At 41.8% G+C, this 13,438-nt stretch overlaps 1 protein-coding gene across 3 annotated transcripts in view; it reads left to right on the forward strand.

Moving 5' to 3' along the window:
* Positions 1-13,438, forward strand: part of NFATC3 (nuclear factor of activated T cells 3) — a 151,381-nt gene that overhangs the window by 32,414 nt on the left and 105,529 nt on the right. For all 3 annotated transcript variants that reach the window (XM_023210238.1, XM_023210237.1, XM_023210239.3), the window contains exon 2: positions 11,433-12,567. In XM_023210238.1, coding sequence (XP_023066006.1) covers positions 11,433-12,567 — 1,135 coding nt within the window. The remainder of the gene's footprint in view (positions 1-11,432; positions 12,568-13,438) is intronic.

Genomic DNA, 13,438 nt, shown 5'->3' on the forward strand with positions numbered 1-13,438 from the left:
TTTTATTGTGTTGATTTGATTCTTGTCTCTCTTCTTCATTAGTCTAGCCAGGCTCCTGGATGAATTGTGTTTTTTTTTTGTTTGTTTTGTTTTGTTTTGTTTTTGAGATGGAGTCTCACTCTGTCACTCAGGCTGGAGTGCAGTAGTGTGATCTCAGCTCACTGCAACCTCCACCTCCCAGGTTCAGGCAATTCTTCTGCCTCAGCCTCCCAAGTAGCTGGGATTACAGGCACCCACCACCACACCGGGCTAATTTTTGTATTTTTAGTAGAGACAGGGTTTAACCATGTTGGCCAGGCTGGTCTTCAACTCCTGACCTCAAGTGATCTGCCTGCCTTGGCCTCTCAAAGTGCCAGGATTACAGGTGTGAGCCACCATGCCTGGCCTGATTTTTTTTTTTTTTTTTTTTTTGAGGGTTTTTTTTTTGTGTCTCTATTTTCTTCAGTTCTGCTCTGATCTTGGTTATGTCTTGTCTTCTGCTAGATTTGGGATTTGTTTACTCTTGGTTCTCTAGTCTTTTAGTTGTGATGTTAGGACATCGATTTGAGTTTTTTCTGGCTTTTTGATGTGGGCAGTTAGTGCTATAAATTTCCCTCTTAACACTGCTTTAACTACATCCCAGAGATTCTGGTACATTGTCTCTTTGTTCTCATTGGTTTCAAATAACTTCTTGATTTCTGCCTTAATTACGTTATTTACCCAGGAGTCATTCAGGGGCAGGTTGTTCAATTTCCATGTAGTTGTGTGGGTTTGAGTGAGTTTCTTAATGTTGAGTTCTAATTTTATTGTGCTGTGGTCTGAGAGACTGTTATGATTTCAGTTCTTTTGCATTTGCTGAGGAGTGTTTTACTTCCAAGTATGTGATTGAATCTAAAGTGCCATGTGGCACTGAGGAGAATGTATATTCTGTTTTTGGGTAAGTCTACTTGATCTAGAGCTGAATTCAAGTCCTGAATATCTTTGTTAATTTTTTGTCTCGATTATCTGTCTGATACTGACAGTGGGGTGTTAAGTCTCCCACTATTGTTGTGTGGGAGTCTTAAGTCTCTTTGTAGGTCTCTAAAAACTTGTTTTGTGAAACTTAGTGCATATATATTTGGGTGCATATATATTTAGGATAGTTAGCTCTTCTTGTTGAATTGAACCCTTTACCATGCTGTATGCCCTTCTTTGTCTTTTTTTGATCTTGTTGGTTTAAAATCTGTTTTGTCAGAAACTAGGATTGGAACCCCTGCTTTTTTCCTGCTTTCCGTTTGCTTTGTAAATTTTCCTCCATCTCTTTATTTTGAGCCTGTGCATGTCTTTGCACGTTAGATGGGTCTGTTGAATACAGCACATCGATGGTTCTTGTCTTTTTAGTCAGCTTGCCATTTTGTGTCTTTTAATTGGGGTATTTAGTCCATTTACATTGAAGGTTAATATTGTTATGTGTGAATTTGGTCCTGTCATCATAATGCTGGCTGGTTATTTTGCAGACCTGTTAATGTAGTTGCTTCATAGTGTCATTGGTCTTTGTACTTGAGTGTGTTTTTGTAGTGGCTGGTAATGGTTTTCCTTTCCATATTTAGTGCTTCCTTCAGGAACTCTTGTAAAGCAGACCTGGTGGTGCTGAATTCCCTCAGCATTTGCTTGTCTGAAAAGGACTTTATTTCTCTTTTGCTTATGAAGCTTAATTTGCCCGGATATGACATTTGGGTTGGAAATTCTTTTCTAAGAATGTTGAATATTGGCCTCCAATGTCTTCTGGCTTGTAGGGTTTCTGCTGAGAGGTCCACTGTTAGTTTGATGGGCTTCCCTTTGTAGTGACCTGTCTTCTCTTCCTGCCCTTAACATGTTTTCCTTCATTTCAACCTTGAGAGAATCTGATGATAACGTGTTTTGGGATTGATCTTCTCATGGAATATCTTACTGGGTTTCTCTGGATTTTCTGAATTTGAATGTTGGCCTATCTTTCTAGGTTGGGGAAGTTCTCATGGATGATACCATGAAGTATGTCTTCCAACTTGGTTCCGTTCTCCCCATCTCTTTCGGTTACCCCAGTCATAGGTTTCGTCTTTTTTTTTTTTTTTTGAGATGGCGTCTCGCTCTGTTGCCCAGGCTAGAGTGCAGTGGCGCAATCTTGGCTCACTGCAACCTCTGCCTCCTGGATTCAAGCAATTCTTCTGCCTCAGCCTCCTGAGTAGCTGGGACTACAGGCACGCACCACCACACCTGGCTAATTTTTATATTTTTAGTAGAGATGGGGTTTCACCATCTTGGTCAGGCTGGTCTTGAACTCCTGGTCTTGTGATCTACCTGCCTTGGCCTCCCACAGTGCTGGGATTACAGGCATGAGCCACCTCACCTGACCAGGTTCAGTCTTTTTACGTAATCCCATAGTTCTTGGAGATTTTGTTCATTTCTTTTCATTTTTTTTTTTCCTTTTCTCTAGCCTTGTTTGCCTGTCTTATTTCAGCAAGATAGTCTTCAGGCTCTGATAATCCTTTCCTCTGCCTGGTCTGTTCAGCTATTGATACTTGTGGTTGTAATTGTGAAGCTCTCTTGTTGTGTTTTTCAGCTCAGTCAGGTCATTTATGTTCCTCTCTAAACTAGCCGTTCTGGTTAACAGCTCCTGTAATGTTTATCGTGGTTTTGTGCTTCTTTGCTTTGGGTTAGAACATACTCCTTTAGCTCAGTGAAGTTTGTTATTACCTACCTTTTGAAGCCTGTCAGTTCATTCTTCTCAGCCTCTCAACCCAGTTCTCTGCCCTTGATGGAGAAGTGTTGTGATCATTTAGAGAAGAGACACTCTGGCTCTTTGAGATTTTAGCATTCTTGCCTTGATTCTTTCTCATCTTTGTGGATTTATCTGCCTTTGATCTTTGAGGCTGCTGACCTTTGGATGGGGTTTTTATGGGATCTTTTTTGTTGATGTTGTTACTTTCTGTTTGTTTTTCTTTTAATAGTAAGGCCCCTCTTTCATAGGGTAGGGCTGCTACAGTTTACTAGGGGACCACTCCAGACCTAGTTCATCTGCCCCCTCCCACACCTGGAGGTATAAGCAGTGGAGGCTGCAGAACAGCAAAGATGGCTGACTACTCCTTCCTCTGGGAGCTTCATCCCAGAGGGCATGGAGATTATGCTGGCTGGAACACTCCTGTATGAGGTGCCTGGTGACCTCTGTTGGGAGGTCTCACCCAGTCAGGAGGGATGGGATCAGGGACCTGCTTAAAGAAGCAGTCTGGCTGCCCCGTGGGTGAGCAGGTTCAGCTGTGCTGGGGAGAATTCCCCTCGTCTGGACTGCCAACAGGCAGGAAAGACTAGGTCAGCTGAACCGTGAGACCATGGCCACCCCTACCCGCAGAGGCTCCTTCCCAGGGTATCAGAGTTCTGTCCATAAACTCCTGGCTAGAGTTACTGCAGTTCCTGCAAGGAAGTTCCGCCTGGTGAGGAGGGAAGGGTCTGGGTCCTACCTAAGGAAACAACCTGGCCACGATCTGCCACCACCACTGTGTTGCGCTGTGGGGAATTCCTTTTGGTCCAAACTGCCAGGTCTCCCCAACACCAGCAGGGCAAAACGGCGTGGCTTCTAATCGGCCATCTTGACTCCTCCTGCCTAAATTAGTGTTTTCTTAACTTCTTTGAAAATGCTTTTACTTTAAGTTGTTTCTTTCACACTATTCATGGAGGCTAATTGTTTAATTACTTTAAACTCAGCATTGACTCTTCAATAAATAACAACTGAGCAGATATTGGTAACATCTGGCAGCACATCAAGGGCCAAGGAAAACCACCTTTTTTTTTTTTTTTGAGGAGTCTTGCTCTGTTGCCAGACTGGAGTGCTGTGGCGTGATCTTGGCTCACTGCAACCTCCAACTCCCTGGTTAAACCATTCTTCTGCCTCAGCCTCCCAAGTTGCTGGGATTACAGGCATGTGCCACCACGCCCAGATGATTTTTGTATTTTTAGTAGGGGTGGGGTTTCACCATGTTGGCCAGGATGGTCTCAAACTCCTGACCTTGTGATCCGCCTGCCTTGGTCTCCCAAAGTGCTGGGATTACAGTCGTGAGCCACAGCACCCAGCCAGAAAACCACTTTTTAAGGAAATCGTTTGTCTTATTTTGTAATTAACCTATTAATGTTGCTACCAGTGTCCTCAGTTTTTCTACCAGTTGTTCTTGCTGAAAGGCTAATAGTCTTGTAAGTTTTTCTCTGAACATATTTCTTTGATTTCTCCAGTCAAACACAATTTAAATAACTCACCATCAGTAAATGACTTTCTTTTTTTTTTTTTTTTTTGAGACTGAGTCTTACTCTGTCACCCAGGCTGGAGTGCAGTGCTGCAATCTCAGCTCACTGCAACCTCCACCTCCTGGGTTCAAGTGGTTCTCCTTGCCTCAGCCTCCTGAGTAGCTGGGATTACAGACGCCTGCCACTATGCCTGGCTAATTTTTGTATTTTAGTAAAGACGAGGTTTTGCCATGCTGGCTAGGCTGGTCTCGAACTTCTGACCTCGTGATCCGCCAGCCTCGGCCTCTCAAAGTGCTGGGATTACAGGCGTGAGCCACTGTGCCTGGCCCCAGTAAATGACTTTCTTTACTTTGCTAACAAATGAGCCATTTTATTTTCTCTCTGTGTGTGTTTTTTTTTTTTTTTTGGGGGGGGGGAGATGGACTCTTGCTCTTGTCACCCAGGCTGGAGTGCAGTAGTAGTACAATCTTGGCTTACTGCGACCTCCGCCTCCTGGGTTCAACTGATTCCGCTGCCTCAGCCTCCCAAGTAGCTGGGATTAGAGGTGTGTGGCACCATACCCAGCTAATTTTTGTATTTTCAGTAGGGACAGGGTTTCACCATGTTGGCCAGACTGCTCTTAGACTTCTGACCTCAAGTTATCTGCCCTGCTTGGCCTCCCAAAGTGCTGGGATTACAGGCGTGAGCCACCACACCTGATTTGGTTTTTAAAATTGTTTTTTCTTTTCCTGTGAGTTGGGAGTATTATGATGAATGATTTACTGTGGTAATGCATGTATATATATATATATATATATATGTATATATATGGCCATAATGTTATTGCACATCTAATTTGGTAACGGTATAACCACACTCCACTATGCTTTAAAAGGGCAACATTCAAAGTCTACTTTTCTTTTTGTGTTATGCACTAGTAAAATTTTTTTAAACTCACAGTATATACGTATGCGTTGCTCTCATTAGAACTTTGTTACTGCAATTTGTGTCCATCAAGCAGCAATGTGAAGGAATAGGGGTAGTACATGTGGTCCCTTTGACAGCTACTCAGCTCTACCCTTGTGTGAAAATAACCATAGATAGTATATAAATGAATGAGCATGGCTGTGTTTCAATAAAACTTTATTTATGAATGCCAGAATTTGAATCATAACTTTTTTTTTTGTCATGACACAGTTAAAAACAATTTTTTGAAACTATTTAAAACCATTAGCTTGTAGGCTATAGAAAGACAAACTATTGTTTGTAGGCTTTCTATAGCCTACAAACTAATGATTTTAAATGTGACCTACCACCTAGGCCAGATTTGGCACATGGACTGTATTTTGCCAACCTCTGCTTCATACTATACATAAAAACATTCATAAGACAACTTGGGTTGTCCAGATTACTGTATGCTTGCATGGGGCCCTCTGGTGGTTGAAGGAACATGGAACAAGTAGTTCTTGAGATGGTGAAATTTCTGAAGTACCTTGAATTTGAGAATTCTAGACTTGGAAATCTGGACCTAGGACTGTTTGTCATAGATTGTAGTAACTGCTTATATCATTTCCAGAGGTTGGACACTTGGGAAAAAGATAAAGCAGCATTCCCACAAATTTTGTGTTCAGATCTCTGCAGTACTTTAAGACATCATTCTGACGTAGAATATGTTTGCTTCATTTACAGTTTATTTGGGAGAAGGGTATGGATTTCAGCATTAGTCAACAACTGAAATGGGCTAATACAATAATTACATTTGAATAAACTGTAATTCCATGGGCGACTTTCTGTCCTTTTTTTTCTCAAAGGGTTGGGATTTAATTAATTTTTCCTATTTAATCAAGTACATTCTTAAGGAAAAAGGCAGTTTGAAAATAAGCAATACGATTAGATGAAATTAGTAAAGAACAGTTGTTCTGGATGACTTCAAGGTGCTATGCCCTTTGAAAAACTGTTTGCTTGTTTTTCCTGTCTCTTTCCTTTTCTTTGCAACCATCTTCTCTCATTTTAGATTTCCTGCTTCTAATCTGTGGACTAGATGAGCATATAATAATGGGATCTAAAATTGAATAGAGAGGATCTGAACAAGGGGCCAAGGAAAATTTCTGTGAGTTAAACACATGAGCTTTTGTGCTGTATATTTTGAGTGTTCAGAGGCTTGTTTTACTTCTGTCCGCTTGAGCACCATTTAGATAGGTGACATTGTGAACTAAGTTTTAGAAAGTTTTAGCTATCCTCGTAATTCAACAGTCTGATAGCATTGCCAAGAAACATGGCTCAAAAATTCCTAATTGAGGATTTTGCTGACATAACTTAGGAGTAACATAGATTCTCTAAGGGAAGCAATTCCAACAACCTTATTTATTTATTTATTTATTTATTTATTTATTTATTTATTTATTTAGACGGGGTCTTGCTCTGTCACCGAGGCTGGAGTGCAGTGGCACTATCTTGGCTTACAGCAACCTCCGAATCTCAGGCTCAAATGACCCTCCTGCCTCAGCCTCTCAGGTAGCTGGGACTACAGTACCAGCCTGCCTGTAGTCTAATTTTTGTATTTAGACATGCCTGGCTAATTTTTGTATTTTTTTTTTTTTAGGAATGGGTTTTTGCCACGTTGTCCAGGTTGGTCTTGAACTCCTGAACTCACGCCATTTGCCTGCCTTGGCCTCCCAAAGTTCTGGGATTACAGGTGTAAGCCACCATGCTCGGCCCCAAAAACTTGAACAAATGTTTTATTATAGACCTAATAAATGTCAGGGACTTACTTAGTAGGTACTGGAGATAACAGCAGTTGAAGTTGTTCTCAAATATAATAGAAATCATGTCATTCCCCTTTTTAAAATTCTTACATGGTTTCCATTATTCTTTGAATAAAATCCAAACTCCTTACTAGGGTTCTTCTAGGTCTTGGCTTCTTCTAGCTCTACCCTTTCAGTTGTCAACTCTAACCATCTTGGGCGTTTCTTAAAGAAACCAAGGTGTTATTTGACTCAGACTGTTTATGCCTATTCTCCTGTGTTGGAACCATCACCTTCTCTCCCCAGCCCCACTGACTCCCTTTCTTTGCTTGCTGGTTCCTATTTATCTTTCAGGTTTTAGCTTACATGCTACCTTCTCAAAAAGGCCATCTTTGTACTCTCTGTAAAATGTGTTCCTTCTCTAATTCTCTCTTCTACTGCTTAGTAACACTTACCGTTTTTAATTTGTGTTTTTGTCGGTCTCTCTTAAGACTGAGACTGCTTAATGAAAGCAGGGACCATATGTGTCTTATTTACTTTTTATGTACCTACCATCTAGAACAGTTTCTATAAAATATTAATCACATTATTAATAGTTGGTGAATGAATGAGCACCTTCTTCACTTGGCTTGTGGGATGCTGCATTCTTTTGGTTATTCTTCCATTTCACTGATGTCTCTTCTAACCTCTTAACTCATTCTTCTTTTTCTCCCTAATCCTAAACTTTGGAGTTCCTTGTGCCTCAGTTGCCTGCTTTCTTCTCTATTTGTACTAATTTCTTAGTGATCTTTTGGTCTTATGGCATAAATTTCAAGTATACATTAATGACTCCCAATTTTACATAGCTAGCTTGTGTTCTTATGTACAAATATCTACTTGACATTTCCTCTTGGAAAGCTTACTGAAATCTCATATTTAATATGTACAGAGTAGAAGTTTTGGTTTCTTATCTCAAGTCTGTCTCACTTTCTTTATTTCAGTAATTACTGTTCTTTCAGAAATTCAGAAAACTTCAGAAATAAATTTTCTTTTTGTGTGTGTGTTTTGTTTTGTTTTGACACAGAGTCTCACTCTGTTGCCTAGGCTGGAGTGCAGTGGCACGATCTCGGCTCACTGCACCTCCGTCTCCCGGGTTCACACCATTCTCTCGTCTCAACTTCCCGAGCAGCTGGGACCACAGGCGCCCACCACCACGTCCGGCTAATTTTTTGTGTTTTCAGTAGAGACGGGGTTTCACCGTGTTAGCCAGGATGGTGTCGATCTCCTGACCCCTCATGATCTGCCTGCCTCGGCCTCTCAAAGCCGTGGGATTGCAGATGTGAGCCACTGCACCCAGCCAATACTGTGTTTTTTTTGTTTTTTGTTTTTGGTTTTTTTGAGACGGAGTCTTGCTCTGTCCCCAAGGCTGGAGTGCAGTGGCGCAATCTCCGCTCACTGCAAGCTCCACCTCCCAGGTTCACACCGTTCTCCTGCCTCAGCCTCCCCAGCAGCTGGGACTACAGGCACCCGCCACCGCGCCCGGCTAATTTTTTGTATTTTTAGTAGAGACGGGGTTTCACCATGTTAGCCAGGATGGTCTCCATCTCCTGACCTCGTGATCTGCCCGCCTCTGCCTCCCAAAGTGCTGGGATTACAGGCGTAAACCACCACGCCCGGCCAATACTGTGTTTTTAATAATAGTTCCAGGCTTTAAACCTTGGTGTCACCCTTGACTGTTCTTTCACGTCCAGTCAACGAAGTTCCGTCAGCACTACCTTAATCCAAAATCTGACTTCTTAATGCTGCTTCCACTTTTATTGCTCACTACCACTTAGGTCCTGTATTCCATCATTTCTCACCTGGGTGATTACAGTAGCCTCCTAAGTTTATATCAGATCATATATATCAAATGATGATACTTTTCTATTTGGAAGGCTCCAGTGGTTTCCCATTTCGCAAGGCTTTACCTGACTACTCTCTCCCTGACCACCCCTGGCCCTCATTATTCTGCCTCCTTACTCCCACTGGCCTCGCTTTTTCTCACAGTACACTTCAACAATGCTCTGCCTCAGGTCTTTGCACTTACTGTTATCCTCTGCCTGTATTATGCTGCTAACTTTCTGTATAGCTCAGTTACATTAATCTTCTTCTGCTGTTTCCTCAAATATTAGAGAAGGCTTTCCAGACTTTCCTATTAAATTAACATCTTCACATCCTCTATATTTTTTCCCGTTTTATTTTCTCTTATAGCAAATATCACTACCTGACATATTTTACTGAAATGTAAGCTCCATGAGGAGAGGACTTTGTTTTGTTTACCGTGGTGTTTTTAGTATTCAGAATATGCCTACTTACATAGTAGTTGCTAAAAAAATTTTGTTAAATGAATAAACTGAATCATGTTGTTTCCAGTGTAGACAGAATAGGTATATGTGGTTGAAAAATGAACAGCACAAAGTTAGCACCCCAAAAATGGCAAAGTGGAATAAAGAAACATTTCTGAATGACATTGTTGAACTGTAATCCCAGCACTTTGGGAAGCTGGGGCAGTTGGATTGCCTGAGCCCAGGAGTTCAAGATTAGCTTGGGCAACAAAACGAGACCCTGTCTCTACAAAAAAAAAGAAAAAAAAAATGTGCTGGGAGTGGTGGCATGCACCTGTGGTCTCAGCTACCCAAAAGGTTGAGGTGGGAGGATCGCTTGACCTGGGAGTTTTAGGCAGCAGTGAGCTATGAGTGCACCACTGCACTCCAGCCTGGGTGACAGAGTGCGATCTGGTCTCGGAAAAAAAAAAAAAAAAAAGTCCAGGCATGGTGGTGGCTCATGGTTGTAATCACAGCACTTTGGGAGGCCAAGGCGGGTAGATCACTTGAGGTCAGGAGTTTGAGACCAGCCTGGACAACGTGGAAAACCCTGTCTCTACTAAAAATACAAAAATTAGCCAAGTGTTGTGAGAGGCGCCTGTAATTCCAGCTACTTGGGAGGCTGAGGTTTGAGAATCGCCTGAACTTGCGAGGTGGAGGTTGCAGTGAGCCAAGATCACGCCATTGCATTCCAGCCAGAGTGAGACTCTGTCTCAGAAAAAAAAAAAAAAAAATTAGCTAGGCATGGTGGCGAGTGCCTATAGTCCTGGCTACCCAGGAGGCTGAGGCAGGAGGCAGGAGAATTGCTTGAACCCAGGAGGCAAGATTGCGCCATTGCACTCCAGCCTGGGTAACAGAGCAAGACTCCATCTCAAAGGAAAAAAACCAAAAACAAAAACAAAGAAAAATCCACTTTTGGAGCTCTCCTACCTTTGACTTCTTGTTATGTTGGATAAATATATACAGGTTGATAATGCAGGTTGTTAAGTTGGATAATATATACAGGTCATGTTCAAAATCTAGAATGTTCCAATATCCTACACTTCTTAGCTCTGACATGATGCAACAAGTGGAGAATTCTTAACACAGACTTTTTTTCATTCACCAAATTATTTAAAAATATTATCCAAAATTACCTTTCAGGCTATATATATAAGGTATATATGAAACATAAATGAATTTCATGTTTAGACTTGGGTCCCATATCAAGATATCTCATTGTGTATATGTAAATGGGCCAAAATAAAAATTCAAAATCCTAAACACTTTTGGCCCCAAGCATTTTGGATAAGGGATATTCAGCCTATGTCCCCTCCCCCTTTTTCAGCTACATTGAGTTGGATTTTCTGTTCATTGTAGCCTAGGAATATCTCATTTCTTTTCTTTTCTTTTCTTTTTTTTTTTTTGAGACGGAGTCTTGCGGTGTCACCCAGGCTGGAGTATGGTGGCGTGATCTCAGCTCACTGCAGCCTCTAATTCTATGAGTATTTTTTAGAATTATGGATGTTATTATTATTATTTTTTTTTAATAAACACATTTATTGGGCTGGGCACAGAGGCTCCCTCACACCTGTAATCCCAGCACTTTGAGAGGCCAAGGTGAGAGGATAGCTTGAGCCCAGCCTGGGCAACAAAGCAAGGCCGTGTATCTACCAAAAATGACAATGGAAAGTAACCAGGAGTGTGGCATGTACCTGTGTCCTAGCTACTCCGGAGGCCGAGGAAAGGATCACTTGAGCCCGAGATGGGAGGGTGAGGCTTCAGTGAGCTATGATCGCACCATTGCACTCCAGTCTAGGTGACAGAGTGAGACCCTGTCTCAAAAAAAAAAAAGAATAAAATCTGTTTCAGAGCGTAATGTTTCCTGATTATCTTTTTAGAAAATGTGGAAATAAAAAGGAAAAATTACATATGTAATTGTATATGTAATAATCACACATATCTGCAGAAATAACCAGATGCATTGAAAAAACACACACATGCCACCTCTTTAGTGGAGCTAATGACATACATTTTATATCCCACTTTTTTCTCTCAAGATTGTTATTATTTACTTTCTCATCTAGTAATTTATACATCTGAGTTTTCTAATTTCTTGTTTTGTTGGTTTTCTTTTTTTTTGCCTTCCTTCCCATAGATCTTGAGCCAGATGATTGTGCATCCATTTACATCTTTAATGTAGATCCACCTCCATCTACTTTAAACACACCGCTTTGCTTACCACATCATGGATTACCGTCTCACTCTTCTGTTTTGTCACCATCGTTTCAGCTCCAAAGTCACAAAAACTATGAAGGAACTTGTGAGAGTCCTGAATCTAAATATAGCCCATTAGGTGGTCCCAAACCCTTTGAGTGCCCAAGTATTCAAATTACATCTATCTCTCCTAACTGTCATCAAGAAATAGATGCACATGAAGATGACCTACAGATAAATGACCCAGAACGGGAATTTTTGGAAAGGCCTTCTAGAGATCATCTCTATCTTCCTCTTGAGCCATCCTACCGGGAGTCTTCTCTTAGTCCTAGTCCTGCCAGCAGCATCTCTTCTAGGAGCTGGTTCTCTGATGCATCTTCTTGTGAATCACTTTCACATATTTATGATGATGTGGACTCAGAGTTGAATGAAGCTGCAGCCCGATTTACCCTTGGATCCCCTCTGACTTCTCCTGGTGGCTCTCCAGGGGGCTGCCCTGGAGAAGAAACTTGGCATCAACAGTATGGACTTGGACACTCATTATCACCCAGGCAATCTCCTTGCCACTCTCCTAGATCCAGTGTCACTGATGAGAATTGGCTGAGCCCCAGGCCAGCCTCAGGACCCTCATCGAGGCCCACGTCTCCCTGTGGGAAACGGAGGCACTCCAGTGCTGAAGTTTGTTATGCTGGATCCCTTTCACCCCATCACTCACCTGTTCCTTCTCCTGGTCACTCCCCCAGGGGAAGTGTGACAGAAGATACCTGGCTGAATGCTTCTGTCCATGGTGGGTCAGGCCTTGGCCCTGCAGTTTTTCCATTTCAGTACTGTGTAGAGACTGATATCCCTCTGAAAACAAGGAAAACTTCTGAAGATCAAGCTGCCATACTACCAGGAAAAGTAGAGCTCTGTTCAGATGACCAAGGAAGTTTATCACCATCCCGGGAGACTTCAATAGATGATGGCCTTGGATCTCAGTATCCTTTAAAGAAAGATTCATCTGGTGATCAGTTTCTTTCAGTTCCTTCACCCTTTACCTGGAGCAAACCAAAGCCTGGCCACACCCCTATATTTCGGTGAGTTGATGGAAATGGCTGCTGGTCATTTTTCATGTTTATGGGTCGTGGCATATAACTACATTATCAATATATAATGGTTTGACCATTTCTTGTCTTCCTATTTTTAAAAAAAATTCTACCAAAAAACTTAATGTTTATTTTCATTTGAATCTTAAAAATATTTTTAGGTAGGTTAAATATAATTTTTGAAGTATATAGCTAATGAATTGTTTATAATAATAAATTACATTAAAAAATCCTGGCTGGGTTTGGAGGCCTATGCTTTGTATTCCCAGCACTTGGGAAGCTGAGGCAGGAGGATTGCTTGAGCTCAGGAGTTTGAGACCAGCCTGGGCAACATAGCAAGATCCTGTCTCTACAAAAGAATTATTTAGTGATGTGTGCCTGTAGTCCTAGCTGCTTGGGAGGCTGAGGTGGAAGGATTGCTTGAGCCCAGAACTTCAAGGCTGCAGTGAACCATGATCATACCATTGTACTCCATCCTATTTCTACCAAAAAAAAAAAAAAAAAGTTTATTGTAAAACTTGTATTATAATATGAATTTAATTACTAAGAAAACTATTTGGGGCCAGGCATGGTGTCTCATGCCTGTTATCCCAACTTTGGGAGGCCCTGCCAGGCAAATCACTTGAGTCCAGGAGTCACCAGCCTGGGTGACGTGGCAAAACCATGTCTCTACAAAAAATATAAAAATTAGCCAGGTGTGGTGGCACACATCTATAGTCCTAGGTACTAGGGAGCCTGAGGCGGGAGCATCGCCTGAGATGGGAGATAGAGGCTGCAGTGAGCTGAGATCGTGCCGTTGCACTGCAACCTGGGTGAAAGCAAGACCCTGTCTGGACCACCCCCCACAAAAAAGAAAAAAAAA

This window comes from Piliocolobus tephrosceles, chromosome 17, assembly GCF_002776525.5.
Source record: "Piliocolobus tephrosceles isolate RC106 chromosome 17, ASM277652v3, whole genome shotgun sequence".
In the NCBI taxonomy this organism is placed as follows: domain Eukaryota; kingdom Metazoa; phylum Chordata; class Mammalia; order Primates; family Cercopithecidae; genus Piliocolobus; species Piliocolobus tephrosceles.